Consider the following 25,259-nt stretch of genomic DNA (forward strand, 5'->3'; position numbering starts at 1 on the left):
GGAAAAATTCACATAACATACAATCAAACATGTCAAAGCTTGCCATTCAATATATTCACAGTGTTGTGCAACCATTACCTCTATCTAGTTCCAAAACGTTTTCATCAACTCAAAAGGAAACTCTGTAGCTGGTACGCAGTCACTGTAGATTTCTCCCGCACCCTAGACCCTGGAAACTGCTAATCTGCTTTCTGTCTCTGTGGATTTGCCTATTCTGGATATTTCATATAAATGGAATCATAGAATATGTGTGTTACCTTTTTTGTGTCCATTGTAAGGATAAACCACATTTTTAAAAATGCATTTTTCATTTTATGAACATTTGTGTTGTTTCCACTTTTGGCTGTTGTGGTTAGTGATGCCATGAACATTCCTGTAGAAGTTTTTGTTTGAACACTTGTTTTCAGTTCTTTTGCATGTATGCCTAGGAGTGGAATTACTGAGTCTTATTCTATGTTTAACTTTTTGAGAAATTTCCAAAATGTTTTTAGTGCAGCTGTACCATTTTCATTTCCACCAGCAATGTATAAGAGTTCTAATTTTCTATGTCCTTGCCAACACTTTTTATTTTCTGGATTTTTTTTTAATTATAGCCATCCTAGTGTGTATGAAGTGATATCTCATGGTAAAATGAGTTTTTATATGTGGCTGTCTTCCTATAACTTATTCTTTACGTTGAAAGTAGGTATAATTATTAATGTGTTAAAGTCTATTAATTCCAATAAATGTCTTGTAGATTAAAAGAGTATTACAGTGCTTCAATAGATCCTTCTATAGAAACATTGTTTTGCCATTTCAATATTCAGTTGTGCTTAAGTTGACTGAGACAAATGCATTCATCTAGAACTGGAGTGCCTGTCAGAGGAACTCTTTGCCATAGAGGTTCTAGTTTGATACAGTACATACTTATAATGTCCAAAATGAGAAAGATTTAAAATACAGTATGCTTGGTTTTGATTGAATGTAAACAATGGTTAAATAAGGATATTAGCAGTCATCAAGCCCAGCCTCTGCTCATTATTACCAAACACTGCATAAATACCTCCAGTTAAAAGAATATGACCAGTTATTCCATAGGGTAACTGATTCCATTTTAGACAGCTCTATTTATAAGCCCTAAATGCTTCTGTATACTGAGCTAGAAACCGCTGTCTTTGAACGTGCACTAACTGAATCTTATTTTCTGTAGCTACAAGTCCATTTTTCCACGTAAAGACAGCTATCTTATACTTTGAAGTTTTCTTTTTGCCCACATCAGACACTTCCAGTTCTTTTTACCCATCACATTTCAGAGTTCTCAAACCTTCACTATTCCACTTGCTCTCTTCTGGACGTGCTCCAGTTTTTGGACATCCATCCTAAAGACTGCTTCTCTAGATATTATCCACAGAATGGAACTAATACATAAAATGGTTAACACACTCATAATAGATCTGTGATTTAGATATGTGTGTTCCCTTTTTGCAAGTGAAGAAACTTAGACTCAGACAGGTGAAGAAATTTTCCCAAAGTCATACAATAAGCGGAAAAACTAAGTTTCAAGTCCAATTCAGGTTTAACTGCCTGCAAGGCCATGCTGTTTTCATTAATAATCGTAATATTAATATTGCTAAACATAATAACTATCATTTATTGCATAGATGATATATACTCAACACTGTACTTAGACTTATATTTAAGCCTCACAGAGAGGACTATGTTTACAAATGAATGTACTGAAGATCAGAAAAAAATAATTTGCTAAAGGCCACTGAGAGAGTGGTGTAGTCAAGATTTAAAACCAGATGTGATTCCGAAGACTGTTGTCTTAAATATTTTACTATTCTATCTATGCTGTTCCATGATGTAGTTGATATTTCAATAATTAGGAGTACAACTAACAGGTGTTTCAGTGTTCTAAATCTATATAAGATAATCTATATGATTAAAAAAGTATATAATTTGCAATTATCACAAATTTTATTGCTAAATATTTTATTTTTCTTTCATTTTCTTTGATGCAAAAACTGCTGATTTGACTATATATTGATACAGCTTTTCTGTCAATATTTATCAAATACTGAGAAAAAAGATGACTGTATTTTTATATTTGTTTTCTTTTAGGTCCACCTCATTCATTTAACCGAGATGAGACAATAATCATTGCTTTGGCATCAGTCTCTGTATTAGCTGTTTTGGTAGTTGCCTTATGCTTCGGATACAGGATGCTGACAGGTAAAAATAATACTTTTTATTCTATTGTTTATTAAACATACCATTTAATGAGAATTTGTTTTCTCCTTTTTAAAATCTCCATAGTAAAAAACATCTCTGAGCTCACATCCTTCTCTCTTAACAAACTTTTTTTTCCAAGCTTTTATGAAAAATTTCAAACATCCACAAAATGCCTATTTCCTAGCTTCAACAATTGTCACATCTACATATCTTCTGTAGCCCCACTCCCTACATCCTTCCATGCCACTGGATTATTTTGAAGTGAATCATAGATATCATTTATCTGTAAATACTTTAGTACTATCTCTGAAATGTAAGGACTGAAAATATATATAATTACAGTAACACTTTCACGTTAAAAAAAATCAGAAATTCCTCAGTATTGTCAACTATCTAATCAGTTCTAGTAAACTTTAGGTTTGATTAGGTTTTTGGGAAATCAGCACCTAGTCATTCATTTGAATGACTTTAATAAAACTTTCTTTAATGTTTCTGCAAACTTTTTAGGATTTTAAACTAGGTCTGTTGTTCGAACCATCTCCCAGAATTCAGCTTTCATGTTATTCATCATCCATCTTCGTTTATAGATAATCCCAAGTTTAGTAAATAATTTTACTCCCATTAACATTAGCTGTAAGTCTTGCTGCCTACCCTCTGTATCTCTTCTTTTTAACTGTTATATAGTCAAAAGGGTAATAAAGATCTTCATTATAAGAAAACTACACATTAGTAACTTCTTTTTCCTGTTTCTATAGGAGACCGTAAACAAGGTCTTCACAGTATGAACATGATGGAGGCAGCAGCATCAGAGCCTTCTCTTGACCTAGATAATCTGAAACTATTGGAGGTGAGATTGCTCTTACATTATGGACTGTTCTTTCTGCTTTCATAGTATATCTGAGCCAATGACTTCATTCACTTACTAAATCATTCATTCATTTATTCATTGAGCTTTTATTGAGCATCAGTTTTGTGCCAACGCCTATTCTAGACGCTGAGAATATAGGTAAATAATACAGATATCCCTCTTGAGGCCTGTATTCTAGTGGAAGAGAGTCTACAAACAGGTAAAAAAATTAATGTGTATTATTTCAAGTAGTAGTAAATGCTCTGGAAAAACATAAAGCAGATAAGGAGATAAGTTATGTAAAAGAGGTTTTTAAAGAAAGTTTATTTAGGGCCAGCCTTGATTTTATTATATAAAACATTTTAAGAACCTTCCATTTGGGAGAAAAATATAATAAAGTTAAAAGCCAAATTCAGAAAAAGTATTTTGACCCATAACAAAGAATTGATAAAGATCTGGTATAAATTAGTATGAAAGAATCAATCCAGGGGCCAGCCCCTTGGCTGAGTGGTTAAGTTTGCGTGCTCCGCTTCAGTGGCTTGGGGTTTGCCAGTTCAGATCCTGGGCGTGGGCCTGTGTACCGTTCATCAAGCCATGCTGTGGCGGCATTCCACATAGAAGAATTAGAATGACTTACAACTAAGATATACAACTTTGTACTGAGTCTTTGGGGAGAGAGAGAAAAAAAAGAGGAAGATTGGCAACAGACATTGTCTCAGGGCCAATCTTCCTCACCAAAAAGCATAAAAAAAGGGAAAGAAGCAATCCATAAAAAAATGGACTAAAGAGATGAACTGCCAATTCACAAAAGAAGTAAGTGTGACTAATAAATGTTTGATGTGTCCAATTAACTAAATTCCAAAAAATACTAATTAAAACCATTGGATTTTATCTTGGACTGAGTAAAAGAAACACTCCGAAACCTTGTTGATTTAACTATATAGTGATAAGAGCCTTTCTAAAGGACAGCCTATCTGTTTGTTAAATTTTAACCTAGAAATAGTGAATGAAATCTAACAAATATCCTTAATAAATAATGGTAAATCCCTAACCTGTTGCAGTAAAAAGTGAGAGAAATGTCCAGAAGCCAAAAATGAAGGGAATGGGTTGCATTTTGTTGGTTCTTTGTGTATTGAGTATATTATGGAGACCTTGTCTTCTGTTAGGTTCTTCTAAAGTGTGTTCATTTTCTTTGTTTGTTTTAGTAGGCAATTAACTTGGCTGGACATACTGCAAACTCATCTCTTGGACGGAAGCTCAAATCTCAGTTCAGTTATTTTATCTTTAGCTGGAGTCTGTCCCAGGCATTTGTTGGGTTTCCCCCTCTCTGACTCTTCTTTCTGGGATTCTTCCCTAACTTTCCAACAGCTGTGCTTGCCCCAAATTCTGTCTTCTGGTTCCTAAGGCCAGAAAGATTATGGATTTTCTATCGCAGTTTTAGCTCCTCTGTGCAATGCTGATTTCTGCCTGCTCTCAGGCTAAAAGCTATGAAAATGGGTATCTCACCCTATGTCTTTCCTTTCTTTTAAGTGTTGACTCTCCTCAGAATCTACCTCTGTTTGTTCATTCTCTAGCACTTTCAGATTTCTTTTTCAAATTTTGTTCAGAATTTATAATTGTTACTTGTGGGAGGGCTGGGTGAGGTAGGAGCTTCCTGAGCTGTCTAAGATGTGGATTTTGTTAGTTTCTTGAGAAAGAGCTGGTTTAAATCAATATGAAAGAAGCAATCCGGGGGGCCAGCCCCGTGGCTTTCTTGATAAAGGAATAATTTAAACTATAAGCAATAGAGACCTGTGGCATACATATGGATTTATATTTTATTATTTAGTAAATTTGATTGTTAAGTTGTGATATGAATTAATATTTTGCTTTCTTCAACACAAATTTACAGCTGATTGGCCGGGGTCGATATGGAGCAGTATATAAAGGTTCCTTAGATGAGCGTCCAGTTGCTGTAAAAGTATTTTCCTTTGCAAACCGTCAGAATTTTATCAATGAGAAGAATATTTACAGAGTGCCTTTGATGGAACATGATAACATTGCTCACTTTGTAGTTGGAGATGAGAGAGTCACTGCAGATGGACGCATGGAGTATTTGCTTGTGATGGAGTATTATCCCAATGTAAGTTCTTCATAAAAAGATAAACTGACATTTATATTAGCTATCAATCAGATTTTCAGGAGGACCACTGTTATGTAGAGCATTGCTGGTTTGCGCACTGATTATTAATAGTCTGCAATGAGATAAGGATCTCACACCAGAATGTGAATCAACTAAGTCACTAGTTAACTGTTTAGTTCATCTCTCTCTCTCTCTCTCTCTTTCTCTCTCTGTCTCTCTCACTTTAACAAGAATTTCTTGATGAAGCAAGCTGTGCTTTGACTGGCATTTAATTCATTCTGGTACATTCTCCTTGTCCCAGACTGGTAATAAATAGTTTGTGGATGAGCACCTTAAATAGCACTGACACATATGTATTTACAAAAGCCTTCTGTTTTCTTCTTGTAAAATATAACAGTATAATTTGTGTTTGTACTCATAAGAGATACAATGTAAAGAGTGCCTGAAAGTCTTTTTTTTTGTATCTTAATTTGATAAATCAAAGAAGCGTTTAAAATGAAATAACCATCCATAATTTTTAATATTGGAGAAGTAAAAATTGATATTGTTTAAATTCTCCTGTCCATCCCCTCCTCCTCTCTCTATCCACAGAAATGTCTTACTAGCTCTTTTGAGATTCTGAAATATCATCATTCATTAGATCTATCGCTATGGAATCCTAACCTATGCAAATCCTTTATAAGACTGTGAACTTACCTCCTCATGTTCAAGTAACTTAATTCCACTCTTTTTTGTTTTTTTCTTTTTGTATTTTTTCCTCTATATAGGGATCTCTATGCAAGTATTTGAGTCTCCATACAAGTGACTGGGTAAGCTCTTGCCGTTTGGCTCATTCTGTGACTAGAGGACTGGCTTATCTTCATACAGAATTGCCACGAGGAGGTAAGACAATGAATAGAAGATGAATGACACTCATTTAGGGTCAAAATTCACAAAGGGAAATTGTATTCTCATCTTCAAAGTAAACGTATGTTTTATATTATAGCAGATTTATTGTTAGCTAGTTGTTTAAATGATCTGACATGAGGAAATTGATTTGAAATGTAACAGGAAGAATGAGAAAAAGAACATCAAGACTCTAGAGGGGTCATAGATCCCATTGAGAATTTGATTAAAGCTCTGAACACTCTCCCTGCAAAGATACACATATGGGCATACTTTAAAAGAAGGTTCTTTTGATTCTAGGGGTTCTCAGACCCTTTGAAGTCCACCTATGGACCTGGCTTAAGAACCTCTTAGCTAGGCTATTATATTTTCCTTGTATTTATTTTGCTTATTTAAATAAACTGCAAGCCATTATCACTCTTTTAGTTTTAACATCACGTGAATCTTTATTCCATAGGTTGGTTGGTCTTTAGTGGGAAACCTAAATATATCTTTTTATAAGCTAGAGTTAGGTTTGGTCAGATCTGTGCGGGGTGGGGGGGGGGGGGGGGCGGAATAACAAGCTTCAATAACAACAAATTTTTTTTCCCGTGTAAGAATCTAGAGAGACAGTCTGAAATTGGTTTGGCAACACCATGGTATTATTAGGGCCCCAGGCTCCTATTTTTCTCCTCTATTATGCTTTGTATATGGCTTACATTTCCAAAGTTACCTCATTGTTCATCATGCTATATTCTAATCAGCAGGGTAAAGGGAGGAAAGGTAGAAGGAGTTGCCCCCTTCTGCCTCCAGAAGTCCCACTCTTATGCTTATGTTTTGTTTCCCAGAACTTAGTCTTTGCTTAGCTACCACACTTAGCTGCAAGGGATGCTGAGAATATAGTTGGGTTTGTTTTTACCTGGTGCATTGCTGCCTCAGATAATATTGGGTTCTGTTACTAAGTCGGAAGAGGAGAATGCATGGTGGGCATTCAGTCTTTGCCAGTGTTTCAGAACTGTGTGGTTGTGTTCCTTGCCATAACTACAGTTTCCTTCGACTTTTATGCACGTTTTTGCCAGTTGTTCAAAGCATCTCTTCAGTACATTTGCTTTCTCAATTTATTTCAAAATACACTCCACATCACAGGCACCTCTAAATTAGCTTTGCTGTATAAAATCTTTTTTTGTGCTTTCCCAGGCTTTCATTCTTACAGCATTTTCTTGTCGTACTATAGCCCAGAACACGGTTTTTTCAGTTTCTCTGACCTCTGTAGTGAAGAGAATCTTTGTGTCGATTTCTTAGATCTTTTTTCCTTTGTATAATAGAATGGATCATCTTTTCTAGCTGCTGCTTCATGTATAAATAATTTCTTCTGAATAATTTATCAGTTCATTTATCTTGACATCTTGCTTTTCCTGAATACAGAATTGACCCATGTTATTGCCTATGTTAGCATCTTGATACACTTACTTTAGTCTTTAGCACATTAACCATTTGGACTGTGTGTTTCCTGACTCTTAAATATTATTGTAACTCCTTTGAAAAGCTGACTTAGCACAGAACTTAACATACCATCCTAATCTCCCTTTTCAAGGCCTGTGGGATTCAGCAAGGTTTCAAGTCAAACCTTGGCTGAAAAGAATGATTGCCCTCAAATATGACTTTTATTTAAATGTTACTCTCAAACATTACCTAATATTATCACTAAACAGGCAACCTTTTTAAAAACTGAGTATATATATGCCGTTTCAAAAAACATATGTATAGTAGCTATTTGAATTTATGGTTTTACCTAATTATTAAAAAAAATATTCCACGTATACTATACTATTTCAAAACATTTAAAGTATCATTTCACTTTCTTTCAGAGAACTGTTCTTCCCAGTATCTTCAGATGTAACTTTGCTGTTTAACATAGAAATTTTGTAGGAAGGAATACTACTACTATTATTTATTCAGCTGTTTTTTTGCTTCAGAATAAGGAAGTGTTGAACCTGTTTATTTATTTGTAATTGGTTCTCCCTGTGAATTTTTTTCCTAGTGATAATATCAATGTAATTTATTACCACACACACAGAAATCTAAGAAAGAACATATATACGTCATTCAAACATAGCCAGAAAATTACTAACTAGTTTATGTACATCCTTCCAGATCCTTTGCTTTGTGTATGTGTGTATGTGTTTATGTAAATATCCACAGAGACTATGTTTTTGCTCAGGTTTTATTTATTAACATAATTAAAATAATATTGTGTCCCATTTTCCTTTGAAATATTTGCCTAGTACATTGCTACTGTCCAGGGCAAAGTAATTGTATGTTCTACTTCTTTCTCCTCATCGCCCCCCGCTCCCAAATAAAAAAGGATTAAAAGGAATACTGAGGGGAACTTAAAGGGGAAAAGAAGTCTCAAAAGGGCAGTCTGTGGTTCTACCCTTTGTATTGGTGAGGAATCCTATCTTTTCTCTTTTCCCTTTTTCCACCCTTGCTCCCCTCCTCCTTTGCTCCCTATCTCTCCTCTTTTCTTTAGTAGTAGCGGGAAAGTATTACCCTGTTTTCCCCTCTGGCTGTCTCATTGACTCACTGCACGTTGTCCCCACTGTTAGCCTGCTTTCTCTAAAGTGTGAGATAATCTTTTAGTTTAAGTGTTGATTTGGTATTAGCATACAAACATTTTCCAATGTCTCTGTAATTTTCTTATATAAATGTCAGCTCGACATTATACCACGTATACTTATGTTATGGTTTTATCCAGAGTAAGAAAAGCAGCTCTTTTAGGGGTTGAGTGAGCCATGCTAGTACAAGCTTTGGAAGGCTGGGCCAGCAAGTCAGAAGGGGAGGAAGTGAGAAACAAATCAACTCCTAGATAAAGAAACTCTGTAATTATTATTTTTTCTTCGAGTTGTGCTGTTATTTTTTTTATATCACAGGAATCATTATCCTCTTTAGTTTCATTGTTGGTGAAATTGCAGTCTAATACTCATTAACGAGAGTAATAAATGTAAATAGTGAGTCTTCCTGTGCTTAAATATAGAAACACTCAATAAACTTATCATTGACTTCGTCCCGATTGCTCTATTTCTTTGTATACCTAGGAAGTTCTTTTAAATTTCAGAAATTGTGCCATAGTATTTTTTTTTCATTTCAAGAGTTGTGATTTTGTTTAATATAAGATTTATATAAGGTTTCCTTATAGAGAGGAAAAAATTATGTTTTTGATGGGGTGCTTAGGTTAGGTAAATTCTTTCAGTGAGGATTCTTTCAGTGAAGGCACGCCAAGCCTTTCAAATTCAGGTTAAACATGTTCTCTTTATGCCTTTGTAGAACATCTAGTCTAGTGATAAACAAGTAATAGAATGCGTGTAACAGTGCTTTGCTCCTCTGTAAAATCAGAAAACAGCTTTTCATATCTTGCTGAGAGATACCAGCTCCTCCACTTGTTCTCCCAGTCCATTGTAAAACTATTTCTATTTTCATGTGAAGAACTGAGTGGGTTTAGAGACATAACTGTACCTCAGGGTAGAACTGAGATGTTCTGTTACAGGTTTGATCTGAAAAGCTGTAGGAGAATAGCATAACATACATAACGAATTTTGGAGTCATGTCAGTTTTTCATTGACATTTGTTTTAGATAAGTTGACTTTTTTGTTGTTGTTTATACCAAATATTCCTTTCTCCATTACCTCCTTTTGCTATACCTAGAAATGAAGAGGGAAAAAAAGTATCTTAAAATTAGAAGCAACAGCATGTTGGCTGTTAGGTGCAGCTGAATGTTTAAAGCTTAATTAATTACATATGCAATAGGAGTTATGTTGTAAAATATAAAATAGTGAGAATAGTGATGATTGTGAGTTGAAATTTTGATTTCTTATGTTCTTTTTTCTTATTAAAAAATTAATGAGCAGAAACATAACACTATCTTTTTTATTTATGTAGTCCCTATTACCAGCATGCTCATTTCATGTCCAATAGTGATATTTAAGCATTAATAAATATTTGAAATTATCCAAACAGATCATTATAAACCTGCAATTTCTCATCGAGATTTAAACAGCAGAAATGTCTTGGTGAAAAATGATGGAACCTGTGTTATTAGTGACTTTGGGTTGTCCATGAGGCTGACTGGAAATAGACTGGTGCGCCCAGGGGAAGAGGATAATGCAGCCATAAGTGAGGTGAGTGAATACAAAAAGTATCACACTCACGTACTTCGAAAACATAATGAGTTAGATTAAAAAACCCACTACTCAGGACAGTTATCCTTAAATGCTATCAATTATAGCATATTAGGAATTACAATATTAAGAAATACAGAAAACATTGCATAAAGTTAATCAATTCGTTACGGAAATCATTGCCCTTCCAACCCATTTTTGGCAAGCATTAGGAGGACGTTTGTAGGAGCTGATTTTTGAAGTAAGTGTAAAATTACCAAGTTTGAGATAGGACATTCACCTTCTGACAGGACTATTACGCTGTGGACCATATCCTTTCTGACCTTTTTGTCTTCATTCACATACACATCTAAACATATATATTTTTGTGAATTTTTAAAAATATTAAATAATGTACATATTGTTTTGCAGTTTTCTCACTATGTCTTCCAGATTTTTTTTACATTTCTATACATAGGAAGGTCTGGCTCATTCTTTTTCATTAACGAATATTATTCAATAGGATAGATTTACCACAGTTTAATTATTCAGGAAGGGCATTTTATAGATAAAAAATCAGGTATAAAGAGGTTCGGCGACATGCTTAGGCTCAAATAACATACCATTGACATATCGTTGACGTGAAATTTATGTATAACTTCTGGTCTAATGTATGCCCTTCAGAATATGCTACATTTCGTTTTGGAAAAATATCACTCTAATTTATCAGGTTGGCACAATCAGATATATGGCACCAGAAGTTCTAGAAGGAGCTGTGAACCTGAGGGACTGTGAATCAGCTTTGAAACAAGTAGACATGTATGCACTTGGACTAATCTATTGGGAGATATTTATGAGATGTACAGACCTCTTCCCAGGTAAGAGAACTGCTATCAAAATTGATATATGCTTTGAACTGAAGCAGTTATGTCGTCTTTTTCTTCCAATATTAAATAAGTTAGCTTTTATGTATGTTTTTACTTTCACTTAAACTTTTAGTTCATTGCCATCTAGTGTTCACAAATCTTATTACTAGAAGGGTGTGAATCAGGAAATCTTTTTAAAAAGGATTCCAAGTTTGTGTCTGAGTGCAATTTAATTAATTGCTAATAGCTTGCCTATCTATGATTGGTTTGGTCTCTACGTTAGCAGATACTGTTTTCCTTATGCACCCTCTGAGCATTTGATAAGCTACACTAACAGTGTTTCCTGAATTGACCCAATACGGAATTAGAAGCAATGAATTATCCATTGGAACACTTTTCTTTCTTTTTTTCATTTTCCCTTTCTTCCTTTCTTTTCTTTATTCTCCCTTCTTGCTTTCCTGCCTTCCTGTCTCCTGTCTTCATCCCTTCCTTCCTCCTGTCTTCATCCCTTCCTTCCTTTCAGTGAGAGAACACTCATTTAATGTGAATGCTTGTTTGAGGCTTACTTGAAATAGCCAAATGAGTTTATAGTTTTTCTCCTTTTGTTAGGGTTACATCACTGTCATTATTGTCATATAAAAATTTTAACAGTATGTGTGTTGCATTCTTCTGGATGGTGTACAAAATTATTTGACATACACGGTCTCATTGTATAGGAATAAAAGCCTAGAAAAAGGAAAAATGGTCAAAGAAACTAGCATTGGACAAATTTATGAAATGAAACTATTTTAAAAAATAGGGATTGAATTTTTTTGCTTTAAAAGCAGTAATCAGGGGGCCGGCCTGGTAGTGCAGCAGTTAAGTTCCCACGTTCCACTTCTTAGTGGCCCAGGGTTCACTGCTTTGGATCCCGGGTGCAGACATGGCACCACTTGGCAAAAGCCATGCTGTGGTAGGCGTCCCACGTGTGAAATAGAGGAAGATGGGCATGGATGTAAGCTCAGGGCCAGTCTTCCTCAACAAAAAGAGGAAGATTGGCAGTAGTTAGCTCAGGGCTAATCTTCCTCAAAATAAATAAATAAATAAATAAATAAAAGCAGTAATCATTTAACAGCAGTTTATAATTCTAAAATGTAATAAATCAGTAATCATTTAGATTAGCTATAGGTCAATCAGTTATTACTTTACAAGTATATTTTACAGTTAATTGGAAGTACAGGGTACTCAGTTGAGGTGTTTTTCTGGAAATAGCAGCAATTGCCGTAGTATCACACTATTATTGGAACTTTGGACCTTTGGAACTTTTTATTTTGGTTATTGGACCTTTGGCTACAGATTTTTTGAAATATCCTAATCCAAAATTTTTGTTTTTTAGAAGCATGTCTGACTAAAATGATTCTTACATCAGCATTGGTACACTGCCGTCAGCAACATTTTTTGAACAACTTCTGCATCCAAAGATTAACTGTTGCTTTCAGCCTGATAAGTAATAAAGAGCCGTATCAGATGTTTGTGAAAAGGGAAGGGCAATTAAATCTTGTTTGCAGATTATTTTAGCAGATAAATTGGATGAATTGAAATAGAAAGAACTAAAAGGAGTTTGAAAAAAGAAATAGGGTGTTGTTATTTAATGGATAAAGAGTTTCAGTTTGGGAAGATAGAAAAAGTTTTGGAGTTGGGTGGTGATGGTTACACAACATTGTGAATGCGCTTAGTACCACACGAAGTGTACACTTAAAAATGGTTAAAATGGTAAATTTTATGTTGTGTATGTTTAACCACAGTGAAAAATCTTAAAAAGAAAGTAGAGAATTGCATTAAGATACCTATAATCTTGAATATGAAAATAGGGGAAAAGAGGCACATGTGAGAGAAAATGTAGAAAAGGAATCTGTGCTTCTGGTTAGCTATTGGAAGAAAGTTTATGGAATTGAGAAATATGCAGAGATCTGAGAAACAGTGAAGGTGGCAGCCAGGAAGCTAGGAAAAAATATTGGTTTATGTTGGAAAGATGAGATAATTATGGAGACTTTTGGATGGAATATTGATAGACAATTGAAGAGATTTTTTAAAACATAAAGAGATGTTCAGAGAACTAAGATTAAAATGATTATTTAGGAATTGTCTACATAGAGATGGTAATTGAGAACTTGAGAGTGGATGTACTCCCCTAAGAGAACAAATGAAGAGAGAGAATAGTTGGTGAATAAAGATTGACTATTGGGGCACCTCCCCCCTAAGTAGTTAGTTAAGAAAACAAATGAGAAAGAGTGAGAAAACTGAGAAATCACAGTATCTTGGAAGTCAGTGTTAGAAAGTGTTAAGAACCAAGATTGATAGCAATAGATGTAATTGAAAGGTCAAAAGGAAATAGAACTGAGGAATGATCTTTGAATTTGAATAGGAGGAGGTCATTGGTATTCTTAGAGGAGTTTCTGTGGAATAAAGAGGACAAATAGTAGAGTGTAGGAGGGCAAAATATTAAGAAAGCACAGGCAGAGGATACAACAGGGCACTCTTAAAATTTTTAAGAATGAAATAGGATAGAAGTTGAAAAAAAAGGGTGCCATAAACATATTCATAAGCCTAGAGAATAGCATATAATAATGATAAAACTTACAAAACTTTTTTTAAAACCTCTATGGTATACCTCCAGATGGAATACATGCTTTATTATTAAATGGAAACATTATGTAATGAAGGCTCCCTCTCTCTGTAAAACGTTAGAAAAATAAATTAATTAGGTGTCTGTATTACAAAGGAAAAGTGAAATGCTGCAAAGGTTATATAAAGGAGGAAGAAGGAAGGAAGGAAGGAAGGAAGGAAGGAAGGAAGGAAGAAAAAAGTCAAGAGAAAGAAAAAGGAAGAAAAAGAACAAGTTTCGGCCGGCTTGGTGGCGCAGCAAAGTGTGCATGTTCTGCTTTGGTGGCCCAGGGTTCACCGGTTCCAAACCCGGGCACGGACATGGTACTGCTTGGCAAGCCATGCTGTGGTAGGCGTCCCACATAAAAAGTAGAGGAAGATGGGCATGGATGTTAGCTCAGGGCCAGTCTTCCTCATCAAAAAGAGGAGGATTGGCGGCATATGTTAGCTCAGGGCTAATCTTCCTAAAAAAAAAAAGGAAAGAAAGAGAACAAGTGTAATGTAAGAAGGCAACTAAAAAAGTTCCTAACAGCTTAGAGACATAATTAACAAGTAGCACATGAGGTGAGAAGCAAGGAATGGTGTCTGATACTCTTAGATATTTGATCTATTTTGGACAGTTTGAAAAAAAATGAGATCATAAAATTTCCCTTGAGCAATCTAATGATTGTGAAGTTTTAAGAAAATCCAGTAAGATGGATATCTTCCTTGATGATGATGTCATTAATGTTCATCTTTGTATCCCCAGTGCCTAATACTAAGTTATCTCTGAAGAAGAATCTATTGAACAATTAGACTTAGAACCATGAAAGTTTAGTAGAAATTTGATAATTCTTAATGTCATTCCATTCACAAAACAAGATTGTGCATTGATTTCAGTTAGCAAATTTTCTAATTATAATTTAGACCTAAATAAAACAAATAAGTAAAAGTGTGAATTTTTAATTATTCTACTGAACCAGCATTTGAAGAAAAAATAACTAATAACACTTGGAATGTATGTATGTGTATTGTATATATGTCTCAGAGAGACAGCTAAGATATACTAGTAAATATCTTAGAATTTACAGATGGTATGGGTTGAGGTTTTATCATAAGGTTTCATGAAAGAAAGTGATATATTAACTGGCAGGATTAAATCCTTTAGTTTTGTCTTTCAAGTTCAATGTTGATACTAATTGATCAAAAATAAGTATCTGCTTAAATGTTTAGAGTATGTGAAAATATCACTTGTATTTTTAGATAGTGCAATATTCTAAAACATTTGGGTTATGCTGCATAGATTATAGAACTAATCTTTGTAAATCTTTTTTAATGATGGAGGGCAAGTGTTTATAGGTTGTTCTGAATATTCAAATTGAAATATAAAACTTAAATTGCATGTTTTGTAATGTACTTTCTATCTGGGTCTTTATAACTTTTTTATTGTCTCCATGTGAGTGAGATAAGGAAGGCAGACATTGCCATTGTGCTGACAGGAAAACTGAAACACAAAATAGTTAAATGACTTCCAAGGTAGAGATGAAGCCAAGATTAGAGGCTAAGTGCCTTATCCTCCATCCTGGTGTTCTTCCTTCTAATTTATCCGGCCCTCTTAATGGGTAGAGAGAGGGGCAAGGAGACAGGAAGAGTTTCTATTTCTCCTATGTTCTTTGCCAAGATTTTGATTAGACCATTGGTTTTCTAAGTGTTGGTCCCAGAGGTCTTCTGGGTGCTCAATATGTTTATTAAGTTTAATTTGATCACATTTTGAAAAAATCATAAGCCTCTCATCACAGGCAACTGATTGTGCTTATTGGCGATGAATAAGGTTATTAAACAGTGGTAAAATAGTTAATGGTACTTTAAAATCTTTGATCTTAGATACTGCTTTTTAAGAGGAATTTTTTGAAAAATTGGTATATTGGTTCTTATGTCAAATAGCCATTATCATAAAAATTTTTGTGACATGTGATACAATCTGACTGGACTCTAATAGAACCAATGACATAATGAGACATGATGACTGTACAACCCACCCACGTATATTTGGTTCTACAGACATGTTTGTTGTACTAGATCCTGGACTTTCTCCTCCTTACCACTCTTGATCCCTGTGTGGAATAAGAATTCAGACATATTTTCAAGTATTAAGTACACCTTATGTATGTAATAACCCCCCCCCAAATTTAATAATACTAGAAACCATTTAAAAATAGCTATCCATCGGGGCTGGCCCCGTGGCCGAGTGGTTAAGTTCGCGCGCTCCGCTGCAGGCGGCCCAGTGTTTCGTTAGTTCGAATCCTGGGCGCGGACATGGCACTGCTCATCAGACCACGCTGAGGCAGCGTCCCACATGCCACAACTAGAAGAACCCACAACGAAGAATACACAACTATGTACCGGGGGGCTTTGGGGAGAAAAAGGAAAAAAATTTAAAAATCTTTAAAAAAAAAAAAAAAGCTATCCATCATTGAAACTACCACTTAGGGGCCGGCCCCGTGGCCGAGAGGGTAAGTTTGCATGCTTCGTTCGCTTTGGCAACCCGGGGTTTTGCCGGTTAGGATCCTGGCCGTGGACGTGGCACCGCTTGTCAAGCCATGCTGAGGCAGCATCCCACATGCCACAACTGGAAGGACCCACAACTAAAAATACACAACTGTGTACCGGGGGGCTTTGGGGAGAAAAAGGAAAAATAAAATCTTAAAAAGTTAGCTTTAAAAAAAAAAGAAAAGAAACTACCACTTAATTTATCAAGCTGAGACTATTCTAAGTAAAGCATGTATTAATAATGCGTTAAACCCACAACGGGGTCTCTTTAGGATTTCCAAATATACCTGAAAGGGTTAAAAATAAATAAAGATTGTGACAGTTTCTTTGCTTACTTAGTAGCAGAAATATTCCTGTTATTCTATCATTTTATGATAATTGGAAATTTTACTCTATCCTTCTTTTGAAAAAATACATAGGTGAGTCTGTACCAGAATACCAGATGGCTTTTCAGACAGAAGTTGGAAACCATCCCACTTTTGAAGATATGCAGGTTCTGGTGTCTAGGGAAAAACAGAGACCCAAGTTCCCAGAAGCTTGGAAAGAAAATAGCCTGGTAAGAAAAAAACAAATTATTAAAAAGAGGACTTATAACTGAATATGTTTTAATGTTGTTTGAAGCAAAAACAGACTGTTAATAATGTTAATAGTTTTTAGAGTTGTCTAATGCCAGAAATCCAGTTTACTTGATTTTTATGATGTTATACATTTTCAAATTTTTCAGTATAATAAAAGTCCCCTTTCTTGGTTCAGTTTCAGTTTTTTCCAAGTCTAAAATACTAGTTAGAGAGACTGTTGTGTCTGAGTTTTGCCAAATTGGGTAACAGCTGGAACAATTAATACATTAAACATTATTGAAATTCCATCTTATTCTCTTGAGAGTGGTACCAAAAATGTTCATTAGTGCAGAATTACATATTTAATGATTAATAGAAATTTAAGCTACACTAAAAAGAAACAAAGGTACAGCCTAAAAGTTCTGCCTATTAAAAATGCAGTTCACAACACTGAAATATTTTCAAAGGTTCCTGCTGTTTCAGTAAACTATTGCTACAGCACTAAAAACGTCATACAAGCATTTATATACACACACACATACCCACTCTCTCTCTCTCTCATATAATTTTTTTTTTACATAAGTAGGATCATCTCATTGTCCACTATCTCCACTATCATTTCTGAAGCCTTTTTTTTCTTTTTAACTTATGGACAGTTTTTCATGTAAAGTAAATACCTATAGATATATCTCTTTGTCTTCATTTGGTCCATCTTCTGTTGTATGATGTATGTATCATAATTATTGAATTACCCCTTATTGATTACAGTATTTTGTAGTTCTTATTTTAAAAATAATTTTTTAAAAGAATTAAAGTTATGCCTATACATGATAAACAAAGTCAAATTAAATAGAAAAGCATAAAACAAGTAAATGGAAAAGGAAAAGACTGCCTGCCCCTACCACCTCTCTTTGAAAGTAGCTCCTGTTACAATGTTCTGAGATTTCTGTTTCTAGTTTTCTCTTCTCGAGGTTACCGTTATAACTTTAAGTACTATATCTATTCTTAGTTTTTGTTATTTCTCATTCATTCTTTCCTAGTTTTGTAATATTGTATCTATTATTAAATAATTTGTTTTTTCTACAGATCTAAAAATTTAAATAAATTAAAACATCAGAATTTTGCAGAATTATGATTTTGTAAACATCCTCTGCACAACACAGAATTGACTTGGACTCATAGAGAAGGAAGTAAAGGGGGCTGGCCCCGTGGCCTAGTGGTTAAGTTCACGCGCTCCGTTGCAGGTGGCCCAGTGTTTCGTTGGTTTGAATCCTGGGTGCAGACGTGGCACTGCTCATTGGGCCACGCTGAGGCGGCGTCCCACATGCCACAACTAGAAGGACCCACAATGAAGAATATACAACTATGTACCGGGGCGTTTTGGGAGAAAAAGGAAAAAAAATAAAATCTTTAAAAAAAAGAGAGCAGGAAGTAAAAATCCTGGGTTAGTTACTCTAAGCCCCTGCTGCTTAAGGAAGAATGTTTCAAAAGTTACCATCCACTCTATTCTTTCCGATTTTTTTGTCATCTTTCTTTTTTCATTCTTTCTTCTTTTTAGTTTCTACTGTGAAGCAACATTTTTTTTTTTTAATTCTCATTCTCTTTCTTTTTTTTTTCTTAAAGATCGGCACCTGAGCTCTCAACTGTTGCCAACTTCACCCCCCCACCTTATCCCTAAAGCCCCCCAGTACATAATTGTATATTCTGGTTGTGCTGTGTGGGATGCCACCTCAGCAGAGCCTGATGAGCAGTACCATGTCCATGCCCAGGATCTGACCCAGCAAACCCCCGGGCCACCGAAGTGGAGCATGCAAACTTAACCAGTTGGCCATGGGGCTGGCCCCTTATTCTCTTTCTTGTCAATCATTTTTTCTTTGATGAAGTTCCTCTTTAAGTAATGTGTATTAGTAGGTGCATGGGTGGTAAATATTATGAATCCTTGCACATTGAAAAATGTTTCTACAGCCAGCCCTGATGGCCTAGTGGTTAAAGTTCAACACGTGCCACTCCGCAGCCCAGATAGCGTTCCTAGGCATGAAACCACACCACTCGTCTATCAGTAGCCATGCTGTGGCAGCAGCTCACATAAAAGGACTAGAAGGACTTACAACTAGAATATACAACTATATATTGGGTCTCTGGGAGGGGAAAAAAAAGAGAGTGATGGCAACAGATGTTCAGCTCAGAGCAAATCTTTCCCAGCAAAAAAAAAAAGGGTTTCTATCTTGAGCCAGCCCTAATGACCTAGTGGTTAAAGTTTGACAATCACTGCTTCGGCGGCCTGGGTTCGCTTTCTGGTAGTGGAACCACACTACCAGTCTGTCAGTTACCATGCTGTGGCGGTGGCTCACACACAAGAACTGGAACAGCTTATAGCTAGGATGTATAACCATGCACTGCGGCTTTGGGGAGGGAAAAAAAAAGAGGAAAATTGTCAACAGATGTTAGCTCAGGGCGAGTTTTTTTTCTTGGCGGAAAAAAAATGTTTTCTGTCTTACCCTCACACCTGAGTAATAATTTGGCTGGGTAATGGTTTCAAGATCAAAATCATTTTCCTCACAACTTTGAAACCAGTGCTCCATTGTCCTCTAGCATCCATATGTGCTAATGAGAATTCCATTGCCAGCCAGTCTCATTCCATTGTTTTTTTGTCATTTTGTTTTATCCTCATGTTTTATTTCACTCTAAGTTTTTAAACCTTTTACTTTATCATTGGAATTATGAAATTTCACCTGGATGTATGTAGGCATGGATCTTTTCACACATTTCGCTTTGTACTGGACAGATTTTCAGTTTGAAAATTCAGAACTTTCTTCAATTCAGAAGAATTCTCTTATATTATTTAAAAATTAGGGGCTGGCCCTGTGGTGCAGTGGTTAAGTGCACATGTTCCTCTTCAGTGGCCCAGGGTTTGCTGGTTCAGATCCCAGGTGCAGACATGGCACCGTGTGGCATGCCATGCTGTGGTAGGCGTCTGACATATAGAGGAAGATGGGCACAGATGTTAGCTCAGGGCCAGTCTTCCTCAGAAAAAAAAGAGAAGGAGTGGCAGATGTTAGCTCAGGGCTAATTTTCCTTGGAAAAAAATCAAATAAATTAAAAAAAATAAAAATTTATCTTCTTTCTTGCATTTCTTCCTTCTGGAATTCCCATTAGACAAATATTGAACCACCTGACATTCCAGGTCTCAATTTTTTTTTCTTGTATTTTCCATCTTTTGTTGTTGTATATTGTTCCAGATTTACTCAGCTTTACCTTTCAAATCACTCATTTATTTTTCACCTTTACCACTCTATTAGTTTTCTCTTCATTAAAATTTTACTTTCCACAGTCATATTTATACTTTCTAGAAATTCTTGTTGTTTGCTTTTCCCATAGCAATCTGTTCTTGTTTTAGGAATGTAATAGGAACTTGATTATCTCTGAAGCTGTAAATTAGAATTTTTGAGACTTTATGCAAACAATTTTCTTGATTATCGTTAAAGAACAAAAAGGAAAAATTTCATTAAGGCATTTAAATCTTTTAATACGTATTTTCACATTTTAATTTTAGGTTGTTTTGGTAGGATTAGAATATTTTCATTCTGGATCCTGACATATATTGAGTGGTGGCATGTCAGAGAGTGACTAGAGAGTTAGACTGAATGTTTTCTCCGTTGATCGTCTCTGTCAGTAGATTACCTTCCAGGAAGGCTTCTGCTTCAAATGAGATTGAGTTCTTCTTCAAATATGAGGCAGTTGAAGACCTATGGCTAAGCACATACGCCCAAGATTGCCTCATACTGCAGTCCCTGCTCTGGGAACTGGGATAGATCTTTAAGAGGTCCCTGATAGCAGGTGAGAGGCTGAATCCTTTACCAGGATTCATTAGGTGTGCCAGCCCACAGTAGAGCATCTCTCGAAGGAAAATCTCTGTGTGAAATTTTATCTAGTAAGATACAACTTCATCTTCCTTAAATTGTTTTATTTCACCAGAGAAACTGGACTCATTATTTTCAAGTATCTCTTGGCAACACTACTATTACAGGATATGCATCATATACGTATTTACTTGAAAACTTTTTACTCTAGGTTGCTAAGTAAGGGATAAGTAATACTTGGTTTGCTTCCAACGAATCCATTTAAATCTAATGTGCTACAATAAAAAGAACTGCTTCTCTGCAATAATAATCTAATGCTAGAGTTAGATGGCAAATAGTTTATAAAAAGAGAGAAATATTCCTATGGCTAAAACAAGGCATTTTTGCTTCATAGTTGCATTGAAATTAAAAACATTTTTTTAGTAACAAAACTCAAAATCTTCCAAATGTTAATGAATGTAAAAACTAGTTTTAAAAACTGCCAGGGACCCAAACATAGATCATAGACCCATACAATTTCTAGAAGAAAACACAGGAGATAATCTTTGTAAAAATGTGTTAGGCAAAGATTTCTTAAATGTGATACTAAAAATATGATCCATGAAAGAAAAATTGATTAATTGAACTTTAACAAAATTAAAACCCTCTGCCCTTGTAAAGACACTGATAAGAGAATGACACAAACATAGTCTGGAAAGAAATATTTTTATTTTTCTATCTTCAAGTTCACTAACTCTTTCTTTTCTGCTCAAATCTGCTATTGAAGTAATCTAGTATATTTTCATTTCAGGTTTTGTACTCTTGAGCTCCAAATTGTCTTTATGGTCCATTTTTATAATTTCTATCTCTTTATTACTGTTCTCTGTTGAGATGTTGTTTTCCTTTAATTCTATGTCCATGGTGGCCTTAATTCTTTGAGCATATTTAAAGTCTTTGTCTAATAACTCCGGTGACTGTATTTCATCAGGGGTAGTTTCTCTTAATTTCTTTTTTCCTGTGAATGGGGCATACTTTCTTATTTCTTCTTATGCTTTGTAATTTTTTTGTTTAAAATTGGACGTTTTGAATATCATGATGGGCAAAAAGGAAAGAAACAAAAAAAAAAAAGAGAAGACGATAGTCTCCAGGTCTTTGCAGATTGGCTCTGTTTGAGGGCCCTCCTTTAACACTTATCCAGGCCTTTTGTAATTCTGCCTTGCCTTCACCTCCTGCTAGCGCTGAGCCTAAAGACCAGCCAGCTATGAAAACTTATGGTCTTCTGTGGGCATGCGACCTGCCCTGGACCTGTGTAGGGCTTTCTAGGTTCCCAGTGTATGCAGGAGGTTTTCAAAGCCCTTATTCCCCAAAGTTGCTCATGCCCCAGCTTTTCCTCCCTGACTTTTGGCTCTTCTGTTGTGTGCCTCAGCTGTTGTATTTTGTCCCAGGCTGTAGCACTTGTTCATTTGACTTTCCATGTTTTTGAGAAATGTTCTCCACTTAGTCATAGCCTCTTCTTTGTCCTGAGTTAGACAAAACAAAAACAGGCCCCATGCATTGGTCCTTCAGGGAACTCGTAGTCATGTCAAAACAGACAATATAATTCCTTAGGAATGCGATCACTCTGCTCCCTCTGGGACCAGGTACCCACACTGGGAACACAGGCTGCCATCTTCATATCTGCCACTACTCCAAGGTGAGAGTGGGGCAAGGCTAAATTAAAACACCACAAAGTTCTTCTACCCTGTTTCAGTGGCCTTTCTTCTCCTGGATATGTGTTTACTTGGTTGCTGTAGACATTTGACTAACTTCCAGGGTTTCAGTAAGATTCAGTAAGAGTGATTCAGTAAGATTCAGTAAGAGTAAGAGGTCCTTACTCTGCCATTTTCACTGATGTCCTCATAAAATGAGTTGGAAAATCTTCCCCCCTCTTAGATTTTCTGGAAGACTTGTATAGAATTGGCATTGTTTCTTTCTTAAATGTTTGGTAGAATTCATTGCTGAAGGCATCCAGGGGGGTTTTATTTGTGGGAAAATTTTAAACTAAAAATTTAATTTCCTTAATAGATATAGGAACTATTCAAGTCACCTATTTCTTCTTGAGTGAGCTTTGGCAATTTGTATGTTTAAAGAAATTTGTCCGTTTCATCTAAATTGTCAAATTCCTTCTCAGTAATTGTTTGAAGACCTTTAATTCCCCATTGATGACTTAATCTTCCTGTTTTAGTACTGTTTTATTTCCTTAATCTTCTCTTACCTACTTTTTTCTTTATTTTTGGGGTATTCAGCTTTGCATTATCTATTTCTGGAACAACTTTCTCTGACCAAATCATTGTTCCTAGGACCTTCAGAGTCCTATTTATAGTCATCCCCTTTGAATTCTCAAATATTATTCTAATTTTTCCTTTTCCCAATTTCATTTTAATAATTTACTTCTAAATCTGTACTTGTCTAAATGACTCACCAACCATTATTTTAACACTGTTTGGAACTTATAATAGATTTTCCTCAAAAAACGATCAACTTGCAACTTTTAGAACAGAATCCATTTGTCTGCTAGAACTGCCTGTGTTCTGTCAGCATAGTTTAGAGGCAGTCGGCAAAGGATAATCTACACGCTGTGAAGCTGTGCTGTCTGGGCCTTGATCTTAGCTTTGCCACTAGTTGGCCATGTATCCTAACTTCTCATCTAGGCCTCTTTTCCTGCATCGGAAAAATGGGGACGATGATAGTGCTTACTTTGTATAAGAATTAAATGAGTTAGAACAGAGTCTAGTACGTAGTAAAACTCAGCAATTGTTAACTATTATTATTATTCATCAACAATGATTTTGTCTGAAAAATGGAAACTTGTTAGAGGTAGGGACCAGAGTTTCTGTTCATTAGGTTTTATTCATCATCCAGTACAATGCCTTGATGAATGTCTTATTTTTTTTTTCTGTCTCATTTTTGATAAAGAATTTTAACTAATTATTTCCCAACTATATAATGAAAAGTAACAAATTTATCCTCATTCAATATCTCTATTTCTTCAAGATATACAAAACAGCCTATATTCAATTTTTAGCTACTTAGATTTTGGTGCTTCTGGGCTCTTCTGGGCCAGCAGTTGGTGAATGGGACTCTACAATAGATAATGCTTTGTTTTTGAAAAGGAAAAAGTCCCTTTCAGTTTTGTTTGGAAAAGTGTCCAAATCTTTGCTTTAGAAAGATTTCAATGTGTACACTTTACTGTGTTGCATTTCATGTTTAGTAATTAAGCACATGAATCAAACTATAAATGTGTGTGTGGTATGTGGTGTGTATGTGTTTGAATTAAAAAGTAGTAGAGTTTCTCTGGAAGAACACTCAAGAAACTGGTAACATTGGTTGCCTGTAGAGGGAAAATGAGTGCTTGGTGGATAGGGATGGGAGAGAGATTGTATTCTCTTTTTGGCCTTTTGAATTTAGTGACATACACATATATTACCTACTCAAAAAAGCCATTTAATTAAATTAAATGTTTTTCATGCATATGGTAAAAATTCAAACAAAGAGTTATATTTAGCAATACAAAAAATATGCAGTGAAAACTCTTCCACTTACCTCGGACATCCAAAAGCTTCTCTGAAGAAACACCCACTGTAAGTTCCTTCAGTAAACTTCCAGAAATTTCTATGCATTACAAGACTATACGTTTTTATATCCTTTTTTAACATACAAATGGGAATTACTATACCCACTTAACCTTACTATTTTTACTTAGCAGTTGGGAACATATACATCTTCCTAATTCTTTTAATGCAGCATAGTATCCATTATACCATAAGTTTTTAGCCAGATCTCTAGTAGAGGACATGTAGATAGTTTCCAGCTTTTGCTGTTATAAATGACACTGTGGTGAACATCTTATACCTGCATTTTCTGCAAATGTATAAGTGTAGTTGAGGAATAAATTCCTGGAAGTAGTATTGCTGGATCAAAGAGTAAATACATTTAAAATTTGTTATTGCCAGATTACCCTCCAAATCAATGGCACTCCCAACAACAATATAGAAGTGCCTGTTTTCCTATCACCAACACTCTGTGTTAAAAAATTTTATTTATCTTTCGCTCATCATCGCTGATCATCAGGGAAATGCAAATCAAAACTACACTAAGATATCACCTTACACCCATTAGAATGACAAAAATATCTAAATCTAATAGTAACAAATGTTGGAGAGGTTGTGGAGACAATGGAACCCTCATACACTGCTGGTGGGAATGCAAACTGGTGCAGCCACTATGGAAAACAGTATGGAGGTTCCTCAAATAATTAAAAATAGAACTACCATACGATCCAGCCATTCCACTACTGGGTATCTATCCAAAGAGCTTGAAGTCAGCAATTCCAAAAGTCCTATGCACACCAATGTTGACTGCAGCATTATTTACAATAGCCAAGACATGGAAGCAACCTAAGTGTCCATCAACAGACGAATGGATAAAGAAGATGCGGTATATATATATATACAATGGAATACTACTCAGCTGCAAAACAGAACAAAATCATTCCATTTGCAATAACATGGATGGACCTTGAGGGAATTATGTTAAGTGAAATAAGCCAGTTAGAGAAGGATAATCTCTGTATGACTCCACTCAT

General features: G+C 35.3%; 1 protein-coding gene across 1 annotated transcript in view; it reads left to right on the forward strand.

Moving 5' to 3' along the window:
* Positions 1–25,259, forward strand: part of BMPR2 (bone morphogenetic protein receptor type 2) — a 212,650-nt gene that overhangs the window by 165,659 nt on the left and 21,732 nt on the right. Inside the window, exons 4-10 of the mRNA XM_046657752.1 lie at positions 2,104–2,214; positions 2,970–3,061; positions 4,953–5,183; positions 5,951–6,065; positions 10,062–10,222; positions 10,932–11,079; positions 16,659–16,795. Of these exons, the coding sequence (XP_046513708.1) occupies positions 2,104–2,214; positions 2,970–3,061; positions 4,953–5,183; positions 5,951–6,065; positions 10,062–10,222; positions 10,932–11,079; positions 16,659–16,795 (995 nt within the window). The remainder of the gene's footprint in view (positions 1–2,103; positions 2,215–2,969; positions 3,062–4,952; positions 5,184–5,950; positions 6,066–10,061; positions 10,223–10,931; positions 11,080–16,658; positions 16,796–25,259) is intronic.

The sequence above is a fragment of the Equus quagga genome, chromosome 4 (assembly GCF_021613505.1).
Source record: "Equus quagga isolate Etosha38 chromosome 4, UCLA_HA_Equagga_1.0, whole genome shotgun sequence".
NCBI lineage: Eukaryota > Metazoa > Chordata > Mammalia > Perissodactyla > Equidae > Equus > Equus quagga.